The 24030-nt window shown below is 36.7% G+C and overlaps 2 protein-coding genes across 2 annotated transcripts in view; both read right to left on the bottom strand.

Annotated features, from left to right (window-relative positions):
- Positions 1 to 1786: 1786 nt before the first annotated feature.
- LOC107718642 (allograft inflammatory factor 1-like) lies at positions 1787 to 17163 on the bottom strand. The gene is made up of 6 exons (XM_016525814.1): positions 16937 to 17163; positions 16690 to 16751; positions 10883 to 10949; positions 9036 to 9077; positions 7275 to 7437; positions 1787 to 3331 (listed from the first exon to the last, which is right to left on the bottom strand). The coding sequence occupies exons 1-6, from the start codon at positions 17157 to 17159 to the stop codon at positions 3244 to 3246; spliced, it is 645 nt and encodes a 214-aa protein (XP_016381300.1). The 5' UTR covers positions 17160 to 17163; the 3' UTR covers positions 1787 to 3243.
- A 1246-nt stretch (positions 17164 to 18409) lies between these two features.
- The window catches only part of LOC107718641 (laminin subunit gamma-3-like), a 98920-nt gene continuing 93299 nt past the window's right edge, over positions 18410 to 24030 (bottom strand). The window contains exons 23-28 of the mRNA XM_016525813.1: positions 22746 to 22889; positions 22396 to 22498; positions 21436 to 21638; positions 20960 to 21100; positions 20473 to 20575; positions 18410 to 19330 (exon numbers count right to left, since the gene is read on the bottom strand). Of these exons, the coding sequence (XP_016381299.1) occupies positions 19080 to 19330; positions 20473 to 20575; positions 20960 to 21100; positions 21436 to 21638; positions 22396 to 22498; positions 22746 to 22889 (945 nt within the window). The 3' untranslated portion in view covers positions 18410 to 19079. The remainder of the gene's footprint in view (positions 19331 to 20472; positions 20576 to 20959; positions 21101 to 21435; positions 21639 to 22395; positions 22499 to 22745; positions 22890 to 24030) is intronic.

The following is a 24030-nucleotide window of genomic DNA, read 5'->3' as shown; positions in this document are numbered from 1 at the left end:
ACAATTTAAGTTTATTTTTATTAGCTAGTAAACTAGTAAAACTACTCATTCTGAACAATTATAGATTTAAGCAGTGTATTAGTAGTTTGTATGCGACACTCTAAGAAAAGTCTTTTGGAAGAAAAAGTTGCTAGGGTAGTCTGAAAAGTTGCTAAATCTAGCAACAAAATTGCTATGTTGGCAACACTGGTTGTGGGTGAGAACAAGGCCACTTCTATTGAGATCTGTAATGCAGAAGTCTAATGAGGAAGTGAACCGGACCACTGAGTTTACACTTATGAAAAGATCCTCTTTACTATCATTAATCTGGAAAAGCCCCAAAATAACTTTTTTTTTTTTTTTAATGTTAAAAATAACAGTTAAGTGAAGTGGTTTACAAAACCTTACTGTAATTAAAGAGGTTTTCATTCCCATCTTTCAAGCTTAAATTGTTTGAAAAAATCACCAAACCTACACACACAGCAAAAAAACAGGGTGTCACAAACAAAACCCTAGACGTAATATCTAATTGTGGCCATTATCATACCCACAAGCATATTTTTGAACATGCTAGTTTCACAGGCTACAGATTAAGACCATGCGTTATTTATGTGCATATGTGGGTTATCATGGCTTCCATCTCTTCATAAATCTATGTGGTTTCCATTAGTACTGTTTGAACATTACAGACTACACACACAGCGAGAAAGTACTCAAAAGGCAGCTGAAAGCATATTGTTACAGACTAACTTTTGTGCTGGACTAAATTATTACTGATAAGTTTTACATTGGAAATCCAAGTAAACACACATTTACTTAGTTAGCTTAGTTTACTTATCTAAATGGTGAGAAATTACTTCTGTTTTGTTTACATAAAGGTTTTTAATTATTAATAGACTACACTTCCATTAAAAAGTTAAGGTTAGTGAGATGTTTATTTTTGAATGCATTTGTACAGTAATATAGTAAAATACTATTACAATTTAAAATGTGTTTTCTATTTTAATGTAATTTAAAATGTAATTTGTTCCTGTGATGCAAAGCTGAATTTTAGCAGCCATTACTCCAGTCTTCAGTGTCACATGATCCTTCAGAAATCATACTAATATGATTTGCTGCTCAAGAAACATTTCTGATCAAAGTTGAAAACAGCTGTGCTGCTTAATATTTTTTGTTGAAACCATGATATATTCTTTTCTTGATTCTGTGATGAATAGAAAGAACAGCATTTATTAAAATAGAAATCTTGTGTAGCATCACGTCTTTACTGTCACTTTTGATTAATGTGTCCTTGCTGAACGATTTAAAAAAAAAAAAAATCTTACTGACCCCACACTTCCTAACACACACTGACTCACATTTTTAGTGATATGAAAGATTGTAAGAAAAAATCTACTTTATAATAGTTTTTCACAAATTAGGACATACCCAAATGTCCCCAAACTGAGGTTGTGCCACATTTTGCACAATTCTGGTGGGACAATTATATGTAGTAGACGTAAATAAAACAGCTCCACTAATAGTTCAGGTGTAACAGTATGGTATTTACTTCCTTTGGTGTTAGCCAAAAAAAGAAAATAATTTTTTTTTTACAAATGCCTCTGCTAATTAATATGCTGACAAAACTATTCATAATTCTAATAACTCATTAAAAATGCATTTCTAATAAATAGCAATACAGTGCAGCCCTCAATTCACACTTCACTGATTTTAAAAGGAAAATAAAAGCATGTCAACGAGATAAACTTGAACAGAGGCACAGAAATAAAACCCAGAAAACATGACATGTGACAGAAACAAATAAAAGTTGCTTAGTTTGCAGATGAAGTCTGAAATGGAAGTGAAAGCCACACCTGCTACTGCTGAGTGATGTCATTTCATCATCTTAATCTTAAAAAAAAAAAAAACTCATCATGAGATCATTTTGTTTTCCATACGTAGCACATCTTATAGAAAGAAAACTTGATGAGGACAGTGTAAAATAAAAAAAAGGACAAAAGGACACTACTGGAATATTCGCATCAGAGCTGCACAACATGTAAGTCTGCTTGGATTAAAACATGACAACATTTCCAAGGACTCCACCACACGACATTCTTGGAATGTCTCAGAATATGACTCAACAGAATATAAATTCCAAGCACGCGCGCGCACACACACAAAATCTGTTTCAAAGATGCTTCACTCAATCATCACTCAAAACCTCTGCTACATCAAACTGAGTGAGGCACTTGGAAAGAGGGGATTCAAACTAATCGGCTATAGTGACTAAAATCAACCCTGCTGCAGATCTAAAACGCGACGATCAGCGACACATCTTTCCTACAACATCATTTCCAATTCAAGCAGGAGAATTTATAAAAGCATATCCTAAAATTGTGATTCAAAGCATATCTGCACAATACGTGTGTACTTAACAGTTAATGTGCTTATACGGTACAGTAACGTTATAGATTACAGTCATTTGGACTCATACAAAAAGGTTAAAAAGAAACAGTCTGAAGACTGGAAAGTAACAAAGGGACAGAGAGAATGAGCAAAGAAAGTTTGAGGAATGAACGGTCGTCCCTTTTTGCCTTCTCCCTCACTCAAATCCCAGCGTTCTCACTCCCTGCGCCTTCCTGTACAGAAATGTTACAAAGGAAATCCTGCTTTTAGAAGCAGATCAAGCGAAATGAAAAGTTTTTTCATGGCTGAGCACTAGCTGAATCTTAAAAGAACCTCACGCACATCTATGATGTCACACTATAGGACTCGGTGTTAAGCATAAGTTAAAAGAACTCTTCAAGCGACTCGAATGGCAAACATGAACGTACTGAAATGAAAAAATAAAATCACACATTATGGGGGAAGACGAAAAATCTTAATTCTCAATCTTAATTCTTAAATTCTGCCTTGCAAGCTAAAATTGTGTCATCCCGTACACCCTATACTTAGTACACTTGCAGTGTTACACACTAAACTTCACTAGTACTTCACCCACAGGATTTGTGCTTGTAAACACTATTCAAAAACACCTTTTTCATATAAATATATACATTTGTTTACTTATAAAAAGCTACTTTGCACTTCGACTTCTTCACAGCAAATATATATATAGACATCTTTCACCTTTTTTTTCTTCATTTTCTCTGTCTATGAACTAAGATTTTCCCTGGATCTTGGCAAAAAGCTTCTAGGTAAGGCTATAGAAACCTTGCCCCTAATGTTAAATGGGCGGGATTTGCGAATGCAGGGATGTCAATCAAATTCATCTCCACTGGTCTATGGTAGGCTGGTGATGTCACGCTTGGGAGGGGGTCCACCGGCTTTACAGCTGGCCCCGTTAGCTTTGTCTTCAAACATCATAACCCTGTATAAGAGAAGAGAGAAAATTCATTTAAACCATCAAATCTAAAATATTCCACAACTGGGGTGGGTTATATGCACACATTTTATAACAAATGTACAAAAGAAAATTAACTACTCTTGCCACCTAAAAGTAATTAGAAACGTGATTTAAAGTGGAAAAACAACTGTTACATTTATTTAAACCATATTAGCTTTGCAAGTATTTTTATTAACAAGTTTAATCTTCTCACCACTACAAGGGAATTTATTAGAATAAATTGTAATTTAGATATAATATTTATATTATAGTTATATTATTATGAGAGGTCAAGATTTTATTATGCACATACACATTAGTCCTATGTTTCAAAGGATAAGGCTTCTATGTCCAAATATAGGTGTTTAAGAACATAGGGAGTTAAAAACGTTGTGGTGTCCACTCAGTGTCCAGCACTGGCTATAAGCTATCCCAGCTTCCCACTGAGTAGATTAGTAGAGAGAGCTAGAGAGTATAAGTGCACTGCAAGAGACAAGTAAAAAAGAGATTGGACCAGCCTCTGAAACCATAAATGCTGGATCAGACAAAATGCTGGTGTTTTGGAGTTAAGAGATAAAAAAAAAAAGAGAGAACAGTGATGGTGCAGAACTGCTGACTGATCTATTCACATGTGACTTTCTGTTTCAGGTAAACCTTGACAAATCTCTCATAAGCCCTTAACAAGCCCTGACTCACCTAACAGCTAGTCACAAATCACCCATTCACAATGTGTAGAATACTGACAGATGAAGATACACATCTCTGCAAACTAATAACAAATCAGTATGTGTCTGTATCATAAGTCTGACACCACCTGTTATTAAAATCATCCAGCACAGCAAGAAATTAAACAATCTAATTTCTGCAGCATCACAGCCAAGAACCACACATTCAGTGATAGTGGTTATGATTAGGCAAAGCACCAGACAACTTTAGCACAAAACTCAAACGATACAGTTACGCAAAAAAATCATACCACAAATTGTGCAACTACTTTTCAAAATGGTCAGACAAACCAACCTCCGCCTGGTGTACCAAAAAATGGGTGAAAAAAGTCATCTATCAAATCTAGCAAGCACTTGTGAGAGAGAAACTTCAAAACTCCAGTCTTGCGCGTCCACTCAAAAGCCTTATGAAAAATGGCAGGTTGTGTTTATCGCTTCCACTGAGACTAGGGAGGTGTTTAGTGGTCCCCGTGCCAGCTTGGACAACATCCACACTTGTGTCAATCAGTGTTGGGTGTAATTAGTTACTAAGTAATTAGTTACTGTAATTTAATTACTTTTCCCTTGAAAAAGTATGGGATTACTCTTTATTTTTTCTGTAATTTAATTACGGTTACTTCTTAAGTAATTTAACTTAATGCTGTGTATAGACTGTAGAACATTTATATGCAATACAATAATGGATTTAACAAAAATGTAAAGTCTAACCTTAAAATGCATGCTTTATGTACCCTTCTCACTTTAAATACTTTGGTGAGTTAATAAGAATATTGGTAACACTTTAGTGTCCAATTCTCACTATTAACCAGTTGGTTATTAGCATGAATATTACTGGGATATTGGCTGTTTATTATTACACACAAAAAAAAAAAAACATATTAAAGGGGTCCTATTATGCTTTTTCACTTTTTGAATTTTAGTCAGTGTGTAGTGTGTATGTTTGGGCATAAAAAAGATTTTCAAACTTACAAATCTCAAAGTCCACTCCAAAGGGGGATATTTCGTTTAAAAAAAAAATCCCCTTTCAAGAACTACAACGAACGGCTCGTTTGGACTACAGCGTTTGTTTTCCGGGTTTTGTGATATCACAAAGCAGCCCATTAGAATATCATTAAAGTAATTCCCACCTACGGAAATTCTAATGGTTGGGGTGGGGAGGGGTGAGGTCGTGGTTAGAACTCTTGGTTGAGTGCATCAGACAAGACAACGACGAAGAAGAAGTGCTGCAGTAGCCTCAAGTTTTCGCAAGTTATTACACATGCACCTGAATAATTATGTATGTAAATATGTATGTTACAATTATGAAAACGTTTTTATAATAAATTGCTGACAGTACAATACTGGACAATGATGTAATCTGCAGAATTTACACTTCAATTATGAAATCAAGCTGACAGGAAACATCTCTGTAGTACAGTATTGTTTCTGTCTGCAATAGCCCTACTGTGTTGTAACAAGGTGTGGTAAATGGGCAACTCTGGTAACACTGCCCTCTCATTTATTGATCTGCTAACCGTTATGCTCATGTGTCCTCTGATGATAATAGCTTTCTAGGATTAAACATTATTTGGATAATTGGTAAGAAAAAATCTCTTAATAGTCCCTATTGTGTGTTAGACCTACCTGAAAAACTAAAAAGCAATTTATTTCATTTGTAGGTCTATTGTTATTTTTTATTTGTGCTATCATTAGTAATTTCTTTATTTGTTCTTATTTTATTATTAACTGCTTAGCCTCCTTGTCATTTTTTATTCAATTCAAAGTTTTAAATCAAGCTATCTCGTGCTACTGCAACAAAATTACCCAACTGTAAAATCAAAAATACACTGAGTGAGCAAAACTTTGTTTAATTACCATTATAACTAGCTATCTCACAATGTTTACATATGAATAAAAGCCTACATTAAAATATGTCATATAAATTGGTCTTCTCATTAGAAATTAGCCTACTGATTGCCACCATTGATAGTGATAATATTAAAAAAATTTGTATAACAGTATATTCTGCAGTTCTTCCCTGCTGTACCGAATATCTACACTTTTCAAAGTATCATATCGAAGTTAGAAATTCAAATATTGTGACAATTAATTTTGTAGGGTGCCACAAATTTGTTAAAATTTCCAAAGGGTGCCACGACTAAAGAAAGGTTGGGAAACACTGTTCTAGTACACCCCCAAAACAAATTCAAGACATTGTAAAAGAGCATAATAGGACCCCTTTAATGTCTTATTTTGCAAGACCTTATTCTAAATCCTTAATCTTACCAAATTCTTAAACTTAACAACTACTTTACGAAGTATTAATAATCAGTAATTAGGAGTATAGAGGCAAAAGTCATAGTTAATAATTAGTTAATAGTGAGAATTGGACTCTAATCTAATGTGTGACTTAACTAGTAATTAATTACTTTTTTAGAGTAACTTACCCAACACTGGTGTCATGACAGCAATAATTAGGGGATAACTGTATCTCCAACCCCACCCATGAAAATGTGTGCTGTGTTATGTCATTGTATATACAAGTGTGTTTATACAAAATTGGATCATTACAAATCTTACATGACATAATTTGATTACTTATTTTAAAAGTTTAAGGCTTTATTCATTAGTGAAAAGCCACAATTTTTTGTGCAAACAAATTCAAAGTGAGACCAAATTATTGTACAAAAAAAATATAAAAAAATAAAATACTGTCATAAAATATCAGAATTTTGCTACATTAAATGCCTGACCTTTCAGGCAGCATGACATGGACCAGTTTCTGTTTGTTTTAACAAAATATTCATTTGTCAAGTATTACAATATAATTGACAGCCCTAGTTTCATATTATCAGTCACTCAAGGCAGTTTATTTAATGACTGATTTAACATCGATACTGAGGTACCAGAGGCTTGTACTGTACTATAGCCAAATTTCTGGTATCGATCCAACCCCTAGTGTCTCATGATGATGACATCACCTGTCACGGCAGATCCCTCTCCCACTAGAGATAATGGCACAGATATGCTGATCCTGCACTAGATGTGCTGATGAGATTAAACACATGCCGACATATCTAAAAATAGCTGGACTGAGTCAAAGCACACGGCAGCAGGCAACAGCCCGACAATTCTGCACAATGCCGTTTCGCAATATTAAAAACAAGACGGAGAGAGAACATGCATGAAGAAGCATGTTTAAACACGCATATACATACACTTACAGTTTGAGAACAGCGGATCGCTTGCCAAGCATCATTTTCACAAAGTCCCTGTAGTTGATGGTGTCACTGCAACCTCCCGTCACCTCCGAGATCATTTTCTTCATCTCCAGATGAGTCTTTGGCACACCCAACTTCTCCATCATTCGCTTCAAGCCCATCATGTCTAGAAACACAAGCAAACTACTACAAACAAACTCTTACAGCTTGACAAGTAGATCCCCAATAAAGATGGGATGCTGACTAGTTGTTCACCAATTAACTAATCAATTAATGAGGTCAGAATTTAGCCTGTATATTTGTTGAAGATCTGGTATTAACGCTGTTGAAGGGCTACATAGTACACAGATGTCTTTGGCTGCTGGGTTGTGTTTTAAGTGAGGCATCAAGTTAAAAATAGTCTAACTAGACAAAAAATGTGTCAAGAACCCTACTTTTTGTGTGAGTGTCCCCTAAGGAAAAAAAAAAAATCTGATTTGGTGTACATGACACAAATTGGCCTAATTATACAAGGTCTACAACCATAATGCTGACAGAAATGCATTTATACTTGCAATGTGCTGACATCCTGAAGATAACATCATCTATGCTGCGAACCAGCCTCAGGGCTGATACTACAACACCAAGCATACTAACACAGAGTAGAGCTACACAGCGCTGTCAGTGTTCATCCGTCCACATCATTTGCATTAGTGGAATGATTTTCTCCTCATTGTGTATTCAATTTTTGTGTCCCACATTATACAGTACGCCTCTCATAAAAACATACTTGCTACCACAAACTACACATTTGTTCAAGTCTCCCATGAATCAGCCTCTGAAGTGCCCTTGTTTCTGTGACACACGCTTCAGCTGTTTGGATTTACAATCAGGAATAAGGACGCATGCCCCTTTCCCCCAACATCTTATGTGGGCAAGCCTTCCATTTGCATAAAAATGCATGCTATACTTTTCTGAATGAAATAGAATTGGAAAATAGTACAGGATTTCAACTTGTCTATCATGATTTGATTGCACTGATTTAACTAGAACTATAATAATAGATTATTATTATTATTTTATCTGTAATATTATTAACATTATTTATCCCCACCTACATTGTGTTCACGCCAGATGCAAAGTTGTTTTAGATGCAGAGTAAGTTAACACATTTTGATGCGTGGTTTCCTTTTTTTTCCTTTTTCCTTTCCTTTTATTATTCAGGTAAGACTGACTTAACTAGCTTAAGTTTTTTCTTGAACTGTTGCTCAATTTTTATTTCATGCTGTCTTTGATAATGAAACTGTTCTACAATACAAGTATAAGTTTTTTCCCCATAGCACCATGAATCTTTTAGACGAGCAATGGTTCTCACTAGAGGGCTTCAGCAAACCTCCGGGGTGGCTGTTGGGGGGCTTAAGATGACTTAATGATTTCAAGTAGGACAATCAACTTAATGAGCTAACCCCCCCCCAAAACAACTAAAAAAATTGAACCACCCGTTAAAAATTACAATTAAATTCATAAGATGTTCTTAATTATTCATAAGGTATGCCTTTGTATATATATTTTTTTTTACAGTTTTTTTTTCTCCTATCATGAGTCACTCCTACTCTTTCTACAGCACATGACAATGATCTTTAAGTTGGTTACAGGTGAGTTCTCATGTTTCCCATCTGTCAAATGTGGTATCACCTACACCGTGAGCATGACAAAAGAGCCCTTCCCCAATTACACTCAAAGTCTTCACTACATATGCACACACACACACACACACACACTTACCGATCTCCCCCTGATCATTCAGGTCAAACTCAGCATATTTATCTGTGGATTGGAAAAAAAACAAGTGAGATTTTAATAGTCCAACAAGAACAAATGAAACAATTCACACACAGCCACCAGCAACATCTTGACAGTGGCAGCATCTAGAGGTCAGGCATGTGACAGCTGCGGTTCAGAGGGAAACAACAGAGAGGACATTGGAAAACCCAGCATTTCTTATCTGAAATGAGGCCTATTTCACAAAGGATGGCTGGCTATATCTGTAAATGAGGACAGCCAGTACCAGATTTGAATCGGTGTCCTATTTGATTTTGCTAGATTATTTTACTATTTCCTCTCTCTCCCCTCCATCTCTTTCATTCTGTGTTGTTTCATTCTCACAATGAAGCTTCTGTTGGAGTGGACGCATTGAGAGTGTAACGGAGTCATCGTGAGAGGAGGCTGATGGGAAGGAGAGGGTTACAATGGCCCCCTATAAACACAAACGCAGCCTGTTCACCCCTGAGCTGAATGAGTGCATGTGAAACAGACAAGAGAGGTTGTCCGTCAAAAAGCAACGATGCTGCCTAAACGTAACTCACAATTTTCACTGACTGAATCACTATCTCTCTAAATGGTTTTCTTTTCTTGGATGGTGATCCCTCTTATTATCAGCTGTATTCTTTCCCTCTTTTCATTTCTGTTTTTAGGGCAGTGGTGTACACACACACTGACATTAGTAGGTCAAACACTGCGGCAAGTGCTCAGACTGTATGTGTGTGTGTGTGTGAGCGTGCGCTTTCATTTCAACAATGTCGAGAAATCTCAAGGGTTTGGCGCTCCTCCTGTCCCTTCTGCTTTTGACTTCTGTCCTTTCCTTCCTTCCATTTTCTCACCCCGTTTAACAAGAAATCATTGTAACATTCAGAGCCACTTAACCCCTTTAACCCGATCACTGCCTCTTGATAATGACCCACAAACCCAAGCGTACACACTGAGAATGACTGGTAGTAAATAATTCAGTTAAAAGAGGCCCTTGGGTAAAAGTCAACATAAAACATGTCTCAGTCAGATTTAAAAAAAAATTTTTTTTATAAATCTGATGCATTCCTGACTGACACAGAATATTCAAAGAAGGGCAAAAAATAGAGCAGGACTAGATTGGATTATGAAAAGTGGGCAATACACACCAAAATGGAGACAGGCAGATGGAGGGTAGGGGTTGAAAAGTAAGAGGAATTCATGTCAGCCAAAAACGAAAGTTGTTTCAGATAAGGAGGATACATCTATTTTAAAAGTTTTGGCCAATACAGATAAAATAACTCGTGAATAAAACTTCACACTCTTTTGTCTAAATACTCTAGCATATTCAAGCATGTCTAGTTTCAGAGACAGAGCAAGGTATCGGGCGAGTACTGGAAAAAGTGGTATCGGTGCATCCCTAGTTAAAAGTCAATACTGACTTCATAGGTCATCTTTTAAGAAGCGTTAACATTAGAAAGAGAGGGAGGATGACTTCAGGATTCAGGTGATTGAAGTTTTCATGGGGGATTTCAAAGAGAAAAGCAAAACCACACTTTAGCTTTGACCAAAAGGCTCAAAGGGCTGTTTGTTTACATTCCAGTTGTCCTTTCCCACACGCACACAAACCGTTATTTCCCTCTCCCACAAGTAGCACATGTCCAAAACCCTTAGCGCTAAAACAACAACAACGGGGCAAGACCAGCACATTCCTGCAAGACCATATGGAGAAAGCAAGTCCATCACACATGCACAAACACCCACACAAGCTCTCTTAGCATTCATGCCACAAACATGTGCGCATATAAATGCTATGACGGGGTTTAAAATATTTCAACTATCCTTACTTTTTAAAGAATCCAACTTCTCTGGTAAATCCTCTTCATCCCTGTACTTTTGATCTTCCATAAACTCCTGCAAACAAGAGAGAGAAACAGAGAGTTAGCATGATCTCAAACTGGAATAGGCTGGGTGAATGATTATCCCCTCTGTTTGGTTGTGCATGGCAGAAGGCCAGAGAAGGCGAGCAAGCATGTGTCAAGTATCTTAGAGAGCGGATTCTCCGGCGTGTAGTTTTATTCTCTAGAACAGTTTTGATGCCAAGGACACCCAAATATCCACTTCCTTGAAAAACACAGACAGCTAGGCTATATATTTTTGTGTACAAAGAGCCATATGATTGGGATTATTTACCCATGTAAATTTTGCACTTTTTAGAGTCAGTAACATGAAATTTGTCGCACTGACCAACAGAAATCTTTGTTTGAAAGTGACTTGTGTGTGAACTTCATCAGGGCTCGGAAAATCACTAGCCTGACGTCCCGGGGCTATTGTTTTCCAGTCGGGCTACCAAAATGTATCACTGCCCTGCCCGATCTTAAATACAAGGGTTCCCGCAAGTCCTTAAAAAGTCTTCAATTTAGTTGTATCAAATTTAAGGCCATAAAAAGTCTTAAATATCTTAAATGGTATAAGAAATGTCAACATTACAATTTCAAGAGGTCTTACATTTGGGGACAGAAAGACGAGAATTGCGATATGGATTAATGTGATGATTAAACTTCAATTTCATTGAATAAATATGAGCTGCACATTTCAAGTCAAAACACAGCGTGGGTGTTTTTATACAAATGTATCTCTGAAAGGAACCGACTGTATTCAGAAAAGTTTCGATGGCATTTTCATTTAATCTTGCCTGTAATGCCTAATAACTAGTGCTCTCAAACGATTAATCACATCCAAAATAAAAGCTTTTGTTTACATAATATATGTGTGTGCACAGTGAATGTTTATTATGTATATATAAATACACACACATGCATGTATATATTTAAGAAAAATATGTTATATTTATTAGAGATCAACCGATATATCGATTTACCGATATGTTTCCCGATATTTAAGCATTTTACCATAATCGGATATCGGTTTTGTAATATCGGATTCACGGATAAACGCCGCCATCTTGTGGGCGTTTTGAGAATTGCACACAGGATCGCCATTGCAGTGCGTCTGAGGGGACAACAACAACGGCGTGCAGGTACTTGATATAGTTGCTATAGTTAGTAAACTTTATTTAACATAACAGCCATTTATGCACAAATTAGATGCATTATATAAATGCCTGATATGTACCAGTAGTTTATGCAGCTTTGCTCTAAGAAATAGAGACCAACTCACGGAGTCACGTAAGATAATCAGTCAAGTCCTGTCCCAATAAAGACGTAACTTTGCCTGAATTAAATAATATGCAGCCATGAATGGGCGCATGTTGGAAATAAAAGCGCTGAATTGAATTGAATCTCTCTGTTGTCTATGCTCATCGTTAGTCTCGCGAAGCCGCTTTTATATTGCTGTTCATTCACCGGGTTGATGCGGTTGATGCTCAGGAAATGCTCCAGCACGGCCACCGCATGTAACTTTTAACAAGATTCACTTGTTTAAAACACCCTAAATTGTATTAACATTTACTATATAACCATTCTTTCGCTAATAAACATCTAAATAAATACAACTCTATGGAAATGAATTATTTATTATCTCCCGCGATCACTTGCATTGGAAACAACTTAAAATATGCCATAATTATTGCTCATAAAGGTAAGAGTATAATACATCACTCGGAACTGTAAAGGGTTAACTTTTATTTGTGTGCACTTACAATATTAACAAAGCGTTGTGCTTTTATTATATAAAGGATACATACAAAACAGTAAATAAATATCGGTTCTGCATATTGGTTATCGGGCACATAAACATGCAAAAAATTTGTTTCGGTTATAAAATATCAATATCGGTCGGTCACTAATATTTATATATATTTAAATATAATATAAATTATGTAAATATAAATATATACATGTAAATACTTTCAAAATATATACTGTATGTGTGTGCATTTATATATACATATATACATATATATATACACAGTACACTACATACACATATTACATAAACAAAAACTTTTATTGTGGATGCGATTAATCACAATTAATTGTTTGACAGCAGTACTAATAAGGTTGCGTTTATGAGCGCAGCGCTGCTTTGTGTTCAACCGTTATCGGGAAAATGCTATATTCTGCCTTTCCAAAAGCGGCACCTACTGGCAGGGAATGAATCTGCATTTTCAATAAGCCTTTCTGCTGTTTATGTTCAGACCAATGCAAAAATCTACCCATATTTTTACGCAACAAACACGTAGAGACTGTGACTTCTAAAAAGATATATATTTATGTTTTAAATTAACATGACAAGTTATGGGTTTGATTCATCCCTATTCTTAAAAATGGTTCAAAAGCAGAAATATAATATGATATAATTCAAATCATTTCGGCCTACCAAAATCTGAAGAGTGTCTGCCCGAAGGGCTACCAGGGATTTTGAAACTTTGCAAGCCCTGTTCATACATCGCTGCATTATTGACAATAGCCAACAGCCCTTTTTCGCCCAAGAAATTTTGCTAATGTGACTGCACCTTTAGTGTTAGTTAGAGGATAAGCATGCTTCATAAATGCAGGCTGCTAGCTAGTGAAGTGTAGTGTGCTAGCTAGTGTGTTATCGGAAAACTGGACAGTGCATAATAAAAAGACAAACACAACACAGGTTGGTAAATTCTAACATCTTTGTTAATGATCTTTGACAAGACTCTGCATGAGGCCCATAAATCAAAGATCCAAATGTGTGATATGAGACTTCACTATCAGTGAAGTATTAAGAGTGTGTATGCGTTTCAGGGAGATCACGCAGTGTGTGTGTGGGTGTGTTTGTGAGTGGATTTTAATTATGGCTGGTGGGAGATGCTGCTGACTAAGTGAAGGTATGTGCTGTAAAAGCGAACAGCATGTGTGTGTGAGGAGCATCAAGCAACCTTGAACAGTTAAGTATGACTCATCATGACGTCTTCTTGTGTCTGCTCTTTCTCTCTAACCCACACATACTGAGAGAGGGAGTAAAAATAAGTTAGATTCACAAAGTGTGATAAAGTCGTGATACAGTTTTAGAATTAGAAGATAAAAACTACATTGTGAGGATCAGCCCTCTTGAGTCATGCTGAGAGATGAAGAGCACAAGTACTACCTTCTACCTCAGCCAAGTCACGACTACACATCAACATTCTTTCACATCAGAACTCGAAACTGTGAATTTGCTTCATTTGATAAGCACAGCGTTTGCTTTTCACTGGCATGGAGTATCTCACCGTCACCACTGACAGCTCTTATCAGATTATTAAGCATCAACACATCTGACTGACGAAAACACGCAAGAACATGTACATATCATATTACACCCTCAAAATCAAAAGACATTAGCCTTTGTTTTACTGAAAGAAAATTAAGGCTATTTTAGCACCGCTACGATTTTATGCATTATTTTCATAAAAATTAAGCACATTTCCCCTAATTTCGTATTACCATAAGGGACCAACAAAGAAACCATTTTCATTACTGTAAAGCAGAAACATTTTATTTAGTATTAAGCACATAAGACACCATAATTTATTAAATTGAAAAAAAAATACACTGTCCTTAAAGAGAATAATTATAAAGAATAAAAGAAATTGCAAATAAAACAAAGGTCAAATGTCTGGATGCATTATGATAACAAGAATTTGGTGGGAAATGTGCTTAAAATCACATGGAAATAGTGAAAGATCTTTTCATCTGGATTGTGACGCACATTAAAAAGACGAAAAAAGAAAGTAGTAGGATGGATACTTAGTTCAATCAATCAGTTGTTGAATGGATGGAGGCAAATCAGATCTGAGGTTGATTGTAACATATTATTGACCCTTTTTCCGAGATTCACCTCTACACTATGTGCAGGTAAGCACTGCAGATGTCACTACTAGTAGGCCAGTACATGACCTGATTTTCTCCTTAGTGTTCATGTGACCAGACCAAGCTGTCACTCCCGCCAGCCGCAGTCCACATGAGAGAGAGAACAGCCACTGAGACTGCGGCTTAAATGTCACTGCTGCCCACTCCTCAATCTCTCTCTCACATAATGGGTCCATTCATGCTGGATCACAGACACCTGTTTCCCGTCTGAGGCCACAGAGACAGCCGGCTGCGGGGGGACACACTGCCTCTTATCACATCAAAGAAGGCTGATTTTAAATATTAGCTTCAAAATAACACTAGTCAAGAAAAAAAGCCTCTTGGGATTTTCATAAAAGGTCTTTGTTTGTTTGAAACGCCCAAGACGAGGTCACCTCCTTTACTTAAATGTTAAGTATGTCATTTTTTTTATTTGAAAATACTTTAAAGTGCCCCTATTATGCTATTTTTAAGGTTGCTAATATTGTTTTATGAGTCTCCTAAAACAGGTTTACATGCATGCAAGGTCAAAAAACACATTTATAAAAAAAATATTATTTTCAGTTCCCGTTACTAATTAATGTCACACTTTGTATAGCACTGACTGTCTTATGCTATGCTCTGTTTGTTATTTGTTCTATTTTCTTTAATAAAAAAATAAATAAAAAAATACATAGAAAAGATGGTATCGATTGTACCTTACCAATTCCAGCTGGAGTCTGATGATGAAACGGTTGAACTGGCTGATCAACGGCAAGAGTCTCGACAAGAGACTGATTCGCAAGCACGACTGGTGTACTATACAGCGTCTTCTCGACATGATGTTAACCACACGGAAATTTTACTGTTTGTGGGCGGGCAAGTCGGCGATGTAGAACCATAGGCGGAGTTTCACTTTTATGCGTGGGGGGGCACCCACTGGTAGACAAGCCACGAGCACTTTTTTATATGTTCTACATTACATGTATTTATGTAACATATTCTAAATTACAAATAGGCCGAGTTTTGCGCAGCGCAGAGTAACGCGTCGTGTGTGTGTGTGTGTGTGTGAGGGGAACGGTCACATCACAGGAGAGCGAACTGCCTGTCAGAAATCATAGCACGTACTTATTCAATCCACTAAAATAATAAGATAATACAAATAAAATTAGAACATATAAATTATTTAATTTATTTATAGCTCAGACAAAATCATGATTGGCTCTTGTCTGGGGGGGCAGTGGGGCACAGTTGTATGTTGATTCCACTAACTATTGTTTGAGGATCTTGGCCCCTCACAACATACTAACACTGGCTCAGCCAATAGCCTGAGTTTTGGACGGGGCTATCTGTTTGGTCGACCAATGGCTGACGGGGAGAGTGTTTGGGGGAATCCTTGAGCGTTTAACGCAGCGGTGAATGACTCATGAGCGGGTTTAACTGGGCTGTGTCTCAAGACCTAATCATCTGTCTACTGAGATAGCGATTTTTATCAGTTTTATAGTTTGCTGCAGCATTAAAATAAGAAAATCATGTCTCCGTAGGCAGCTCAATAGATTTTGAGACACACAGCCCTGCTCTGGATTGTGAAATTATCTGCGGCTTAATGTGGTCGAGCTGTCTAACTAAATTAGGTCATGCTGCTGTAAAATCGAGTTTAACAATTCCGCTGCTGTCCAAAATAACATTTAACAGCTAAGAGACCACAGGGAAGAGTAAAGTAAATGAAAAGCCTCGCTAATATTTACAGACAAAGCGGGAACAACATCAGGGTAAATGGAGGCGGCTCAAGGCCAATGAAATAATCTCGCCTCACCATTCAGACAATAATAATCCATCAGCGTTAGTTCGTTTACCTTATTGATTTCCTCCAGTTTCTCCCTCTGCTGTGCTTTGAGTAACCCGAAGGCTTTTCCGCCTGGAAAAATGAGGCATAGTGACCGTTACACACCCGTCTGGATGTTTTACACAGGCTGTCTGGTGCATAATGACAGTCGGCCGCTAACGGCACACACGCGCGCACAGAACAAATACAAGCTTCGCGCGGATAACCGTAAATACAGCATCAGTTCACTAAAAACAGACCGGCGACAAACGATATACCTTGTAAATCCAGGTTGGAAGGCATGCTGGGACGGTCGAGAGGTGGTAATGAAGGAAGAGAGAGGAGAGACACCGGTGTAGGTGACTGCTCGCGTCTGTTATGCGGGAGAGAGGGAATCTCACGCTGCTTGGAGGCGCAGGTCTCCGTGATGCACTCACTGCTCGCCAGGAATGCAGCTATAAACGCCACCGTGCGGCGAAGAGAGGTAATGCAGGCCGACATGACTGAAAAGGGAAGCGTTCTGCCAGCCAATGCTCTTTTATTATGTATAAAGCTAGCTATTTGTAATTTAATAAGCCATATATACGCATAACGCCTTCAGCGTCCCAACCGTGCTCAACTCCACAATGTAGTGACTATTTAGTCAGTTCTGCACATATCATATTGCATGCACAACTGTTTTTTAACGTACTCCTATCTTATCTTTCTCATCGTTTAATTTTTTAACTTAGAAACATTTCATTTCCTGTAATTTCTGTTGCACGCCTCATTTACGTAGTTTTGTACATTTCATAGCTATTGTATTTCACAGTTGCGATTTTGTTTTTTACTTGTACACTCTTATTAGAATGCATATTAGGCTACTAGTTTTTTTTATTTCCCCCTATCTTATCGTTCATCATCTTAACATTTCATTTTTAACTCTCAGCTTAGGCTATCTGTGATTTTATCTCTGCTTTGGATCTGCAAGTCATGCCCAACAACGTGCCCCTCAGATGTTACAATGTACCCCACCTACGGGGCATGTTGTCACATTTCACTTCCATTTTTTGAGGGTAAATAAAGAAAAACGTATACACTGAAATTATGAAACAAAGCGATATATTTGTTCTAGACAAGTGCAAAATTACTGTGGATAAAGAATATATATTCTGAACCCCATGTGTATTTACACAAACTGAGAAAGTCAAAAAGTGTTACTTTGTGCCCCGCTCTCCCCTATAGTTTTGTAACTAGAACTGTTAGTGATTACTGATAATATACAAATATGACAGTTGTTATGAATTCAGGTTTTTGTGATGCAATATGGATGTGTATTATAGGGTGAAGTGTTCAGTCTGGTTGTCTGTTTTTGACAAATGGTTCCCTTTGTATTGAAATAAAAGTTAAGCAAAGTGTCTCTAGTCTTGGGTTCAATGGGGTTAAGAACATTAAAAGTGTACTAGGCTCAGAGAACAGATCAAAAGCTCCGTTTTCACAGGAAGCAGCTAATACAATAAGCCATCAAAACTGAAGACAAGCAAACAATGGGCCACACAGGCATTCATGTTGATAAAATATCCCAAATAATGGAACATTTCAGCTATTCATAGCCAATTCCTTTTGTGACTATTATTTATGAACAGATGGATAATAAGCACAAAAATAAATATTTAATATGCCATGTTAGATATTAAATAAGTTATAAGTTGCAAGTCAACAGGCTCACAAGTAAACACACACTGATGCTCATAATGCATGATCACACTCTTGAGAACAGCATGACACGATATGTTTATTTGGTCTTGATTTACTCCCTTTAAAATCAAATTTTTAATTTTCAAACTCATGTGCAAGACATTGTGTACAACAAACAAATGAATTTGAGTAGATGGCTCCCTCAAGTGGCCAAAAGAGACCATATCTTGTCAGGAACTACCATTAGTTAAGGTTAATGGATGGGAAAATTGCAAATTACTAAAGTACATTGCATGCGAACTTCATAATGTCAGTCTGCACAACATCAATATTTAAGCATAATGTCAATGTGATTATCTCTGGACACCCAATAAAGATCACACTGACATTTTGCTTGAAAACTGATGATTTCAGTTCAAACTCAAAGTGCTACAGTGTATAAATGCTATCACTTGCATTTTGACTTTTTACCAGTAGAGTAAATAAGTAAAGCCACTCTGTATTCACAACAAATGAATGTTTATAAAGAATTTACATTTGAATGTGTCATTAATATGTTCAGTATTGCTTTTATAACAAGACGAAGCTGAAAGGAATGGAGAGGGGGATTTCAGAGGTTTGTTTCCTTTTTTTGTTCTTCAGCTTCCCTTGATTCAGATGTTCTGAGGCGACTAACTCCTTTGAGCTACCTCAATGTCTCTCACAAAAGACTAGATAACTGATAGACTTCTTCCTCCCCCCGGCTTAGTGCCCTTTTTGTGGGCATGTTTTAGGCAAGTTCTGGGCGATGTCTGTCAGACTGTCTCTTTCTTCTCGTATCTCCTGCAGGCTCTGTTCAAGATTTTGCAGCTGTTTCTCTTGATCGTGCGCAGCACTGTGGAGCCTCTGAATCTTTCCGGTGAGAGATGGACTCTCCACAGCACCCTGGAGAACACGAAGACGGGCTGCAGTCTCATTCAGGATGCGATCATAGTTCTCCAGCACCACATTAGCATCTGCTCACATCAATGGGAGAAGAGTATGATTTTGAGAATATCGCTGGAGGAATACTTTTGTTCCATCTTTTAAAAAACACATAAAAATGACCCCAAAAAAAAGAAAACAAAAACAAAAAAGTCCTTGTCCTAGGTATAGGGTTGCAGGGAAAATAAAATAATAAAATAAAAGAAATAGTGCTGTCAATCGATAAAAAAAAATTAATTGCATGATTAATCCCACCTAACAAAGTTTTTAAATCTACTTTTATATTGCAATAATTTTACATTCAATCTTCAAATGAATGTAGAAACAACATGAAGACTAATTATTTGTTTAATGGCATCTCTTTTATGTCAGAATGCCAGTATTCACTGATACCAATACTACTGATATCTCTAGGAAATTGTTTTTTTCCCCCTAATATTTAACCATTGACTAAATGTAATGTTGACTATACTAACATAACAGTATAACTGAGAGCTATTAATTTTATTAGCTCTTTTTATTGGACTTTAAAAAATAACAACTTCTTATTTAAGTGAACTTAAAATCTTCTCACAAACCCATTATAAATTCCATGTTTACCTGTGCCCTTCAGCAAGTAGGAAATATACTGAAATTGAATAAAGTTATCAAACACTAAATTCTAAATTAAATATAGATTAATCCTTAAAGCTACAAAAGTTATTGATTTCCTCTTTTTTCTTTTGTTCTTTGATTAACAGATATCACAGCAGCTGGTTTATTAGGTTATTTGGCTGACATACTGACATACGGTATGACAACATCTCATCTGACCGCAGTTCATGGTTATTCTACTGAAGCTCCTCATCAACTGTACTGTTTCCGTGCTCGTTTGACTAGCGCCTGGCACTGAGGCGAAGTGGGGTGTGTGTCTCTCTGAAATGTCTCCTGTTTGATGTGGTTGTAAAGACGTTCTGCGTCTAAATAAACGCAATTCTTGTCAAGGAAAAAGAGAGACACAGCAGTTGTGAGTGGGGTGGCCAACCCTAGTTCCGTCCCTGTGTAGTCTGCGATAAATATTTTTAACACCGATAAACTGGAAAAATTAATCACCTGCGTTAACGTGCTAATTTTGACCACTTTAAAAATAAAATAAAATAAATTAAAATAAAATAAAATAAAATATTTAATTTACCCAGTTGTTTAAGGAGCAGAGTTAGCGTGTTTGTAAAGGACTCCAGCTGACTCTTGGCTGTCTCCATGCTGTCTATCACATTCCTTGAAGAAAGCTGGATGTCCTGAGGAGAAATGGCACATCAGCATCGTGGCTATGCAAAAACAACTTCCACGGTCAACTAATCTGGGGTGCTTTTCCCAAAAGCAACTATGGTCGCAAGTTCCGTCGTTACCAATAGAGTTCAATGGAACTTACGACCATAGTTAGCTAACGATGCTTTTGGGAAACACACCCCTGGACTTTACTGGTAAGTATCATGTTTAATAATTTTCATTGATCTTGTCTTTCTCTGGAACATGTACTGCAGTGTCTCAAACCCCCTAAACAGAACGGCAGTACTGAATGTCCTGCAGAAGTCTGTGTTCTAATAATAATGACATTGAGGTCCTAGCCAACTGGACAAACATTGGCAATTCCACTATCAAGTTAATGCCAAATTGTTTACCTCTGCCTCCATGGTTTTCTGTTTCTGTGAAGCTTGGCTTTCCAGCTCAGTCAACTGCTCCAGGGTGGTGTCCACAGCTGAACGCAACTGTCCAGATGCATGTTTTGTCCGTTTCCCCTGCGTGAGGGACACTTTGGCATCCTGTCATGAATAACAGCATAACAGGGCTTTCAGTTCCCATCAGTTCTTGCTTCAGTCCAAGATCCTCAAGGCAATGCAGTCTTTATACACTTAGGATCTGATTTGACTAAATTGCCTTTCAAAGTTCCGTTATACACAACGTCTACAATCACAATTTGTTTAACCGAATGAATTATAGCATAAAAAAACTTTACTGAGAAATACTTCGATTCAATGCCTTTGAGAAAAGTATTTCTTATTTGCATCATTCAGACAAAGAAACTTTAGCTGAACAGGACTGATAAATATAACCACTTTAGTTTTGATGAATACATATGTGCTTTAGCGTAACCTACTTTAGCCACTGCATCTGCAGACTCCTGGGCTTGTTTAGCTGTGCTGCTCACAGCCGTAGCGTTCTCCACTGCAGGCTTGATAATTCTCTCTGTCTGCTTGACTCTTTTTTTCACATCCACCAGGGTCTTTTCTTTCAGCAACTTCTCTCTCTTCAGATATCCTTTGCTATATGTGGGCAGTTGAGGCCAGTCCTGCTCCATGTCTACAGCAGAGAACATTTTTACAATGCAGAGTACATTATCACAACATTTTCACATTTCCATTCCATTATACACTACCATTCAAAAGTTCTTATGCTGACAAAAATGGCATTTATTTGATCAAAATACAGGAAAAACAGTAAAATTGTGAAATACTATTACAATTTAAATTTTAATTAAGTGTTTTCTATTTTAATATGTTTTAAAAGCTGAATTTTCAGCCAGTCTTCATTGTCATGTGATCCTTCAGAAATCATTCTAATATTTGCTGCTCATGAAGCATTTATTAGTATTATAATGGTGAATACAGTTGTGCTGCTTAATATTTTTGTGTAAACTATATTTCTTCAGGATCCTCTGATGAATAGAAAGTTTGAAAGAACAGCATTTATTTGAAATAGAAAATGTAGATTATAAATGTCTTTGTCACTTTAATGCTTTCCAAAAAAAGAATAACTTACTGACCCTAAAATTTTGAATGGTATACCGTTCTGCTGCTGTATTTCTCACAGTCTTCAACTGTACCATATTACTCTTTCAATCCCCATTTTTTTTTATTACAAATGCCTAATTTGAACCTCATTTAACTCAATTTGCAGCACAGCTTTTAACATTATACAGCTTAGAATAATCAAGTTGTAATTAGGACACATTTACTTCTATATTTACCTCATTTATTGCTCATCTGTCATAACGTGAAAACGGATTCTATGTATCAACAGTGAAAATATGAAAGAAGTAAAAAGCAGAACCAGTTACCTTCCAGACCCTTCTGTAAAGATAGGATCTCCGCCTCAACCTCTTTCCCTGTCACCACAGAGGAGACGGCGGACACCTTAAATCCCTCAGCCACAGCCGTCAGCTTCAGATAAAAAGACAAAAGATGCATCTCATTACACTGTCTTTTGGCAGGAAATTGTCACATTTGAATTTGCTTTGAGCTGAGAACACATCCCTGTTGTTTTTTCTCTTGTGCTGTAACATTTCCCAGCAGACTGACTGGCAGGAGGTGCTAAAACTCACAGGATGAAAGAACTGCTAGACCTCTAATTACTAGGACTTTATTATACTTCTTTGTGTGTTTCTTTATCAGTGTGGTCAGGCTTTACCTGCTTGATCTCTTGAAAAGTTTTCAGGTGTTTTTCAGCACTGTCCACGTGAGGCTCTATTTCCTCTCTGGTCTTATTTATCAAATGCTCTTTGGACTGGACAGAAATGTCCAACTCAGCTGTCCTGTTCATCAGGTCCTCGATCTGAAATACAGATGAATTTGGTTCAGAATATATACTTTCGATGACCTCCACACTCAGAGCACACTATTTATTTATTTATTTATAATTTTTATTAATATTTTATTGCCTATGGCCTGAGACTCTGGGATATGCTCCAGCCCCGCGACCCTGCAGAAGATAAGCAGTATGGAAAAAGGATGGATTTTTATTGGCATATCAGCATCATTAGCTAATTTGTAAGGTCGAAATATTTTACCAAAAAAAAAAAAAAAAATCCAAATAAGCTTCTTACAGATTACAACAAAAATATTATTGCTAAAGATCTTTCGATTTTATATTTGTTAAAAATCCTACAAATTTTCCAGGTGAAAACTTCTTAAAAACATCCATTAAGGAACTTTCTAGATAAAACACCTATTAGCATTAAAGGGATAGTTCACCCAAAAATGAAAATTCTGTCATTAATTGTCGTTCATGTCGTTCCAAACCCGTAAGGCCTTCGTTCATCTTCGGAACACAAATTAAGATATTTTGGATGAAATCCGAGAGCTTTCTGACCTTGCATAGACAGCAATGCAACTGAAACATTCAAGGCCCAGAAAGGTAGTAAGGACATTGTTAAAATAGTCCATGTGGAGTGGGTTTGGAACGACGTGAGGGTAGGGGTGTGCGGTATTGACAAAAAATGATATCTCTATATTTTCTAACGATAATTAGCCGATATTTTGCAGATTGTGTTATTGTGCTGATATCTGACTACCGTGGACAGCTGCAGTTTTTGATATTCTTCATATTCTGTGTGATCAGTTCACATCAGTGATAGAAATTTATCTTTTCCTATGAGTTTAAATTGATATTTACCTTTTATGGGCATTTTTACCTTAAATAAAGCCTTTTTTTCTAAAAGTGTGCATTTTTTGAGTCAAATTCTTACATTTAATCAGTCAGTTAGAAAAATAAGACATTTAGGCTGTTACCAAACAAATGAAATCAGTATCAACAAAATTAATCTTTGCAGAAGTTGCATCTGAAGTGGCATTTAGATGTATTTACACACTGTTTAATGCAGCTCAGAGGGACATGGAGTGCTTTAACCTGCAGTTGCAAATGCATAATGTTTTGATATTTTAAACATAAAACATTGAATACTGATGTTTGAAAT

Source organism: Sinocyclocheilus rhinocerous, unplaced genomic scaffold (assembly GCF_001515625.1).
Source record: "Sinocyclocheilus rhinocerous isolate Xijiao unplaced genomic scaffold, SAMN03320098_v1.1 scaffold873, whole genome shotgun sequence".
In the NCBI taxonomy this organism is placed as follows: Eukaryota; Metazoa; Chordata; class Actinopteri; order Cypriniformes; family Cyprinidae; genus Sinocyclocheilus; species Sinocyclocheilus rhinocerous.
This window is presented reverse-complemented; position numbering and strand designations above follow the sequence as displayed.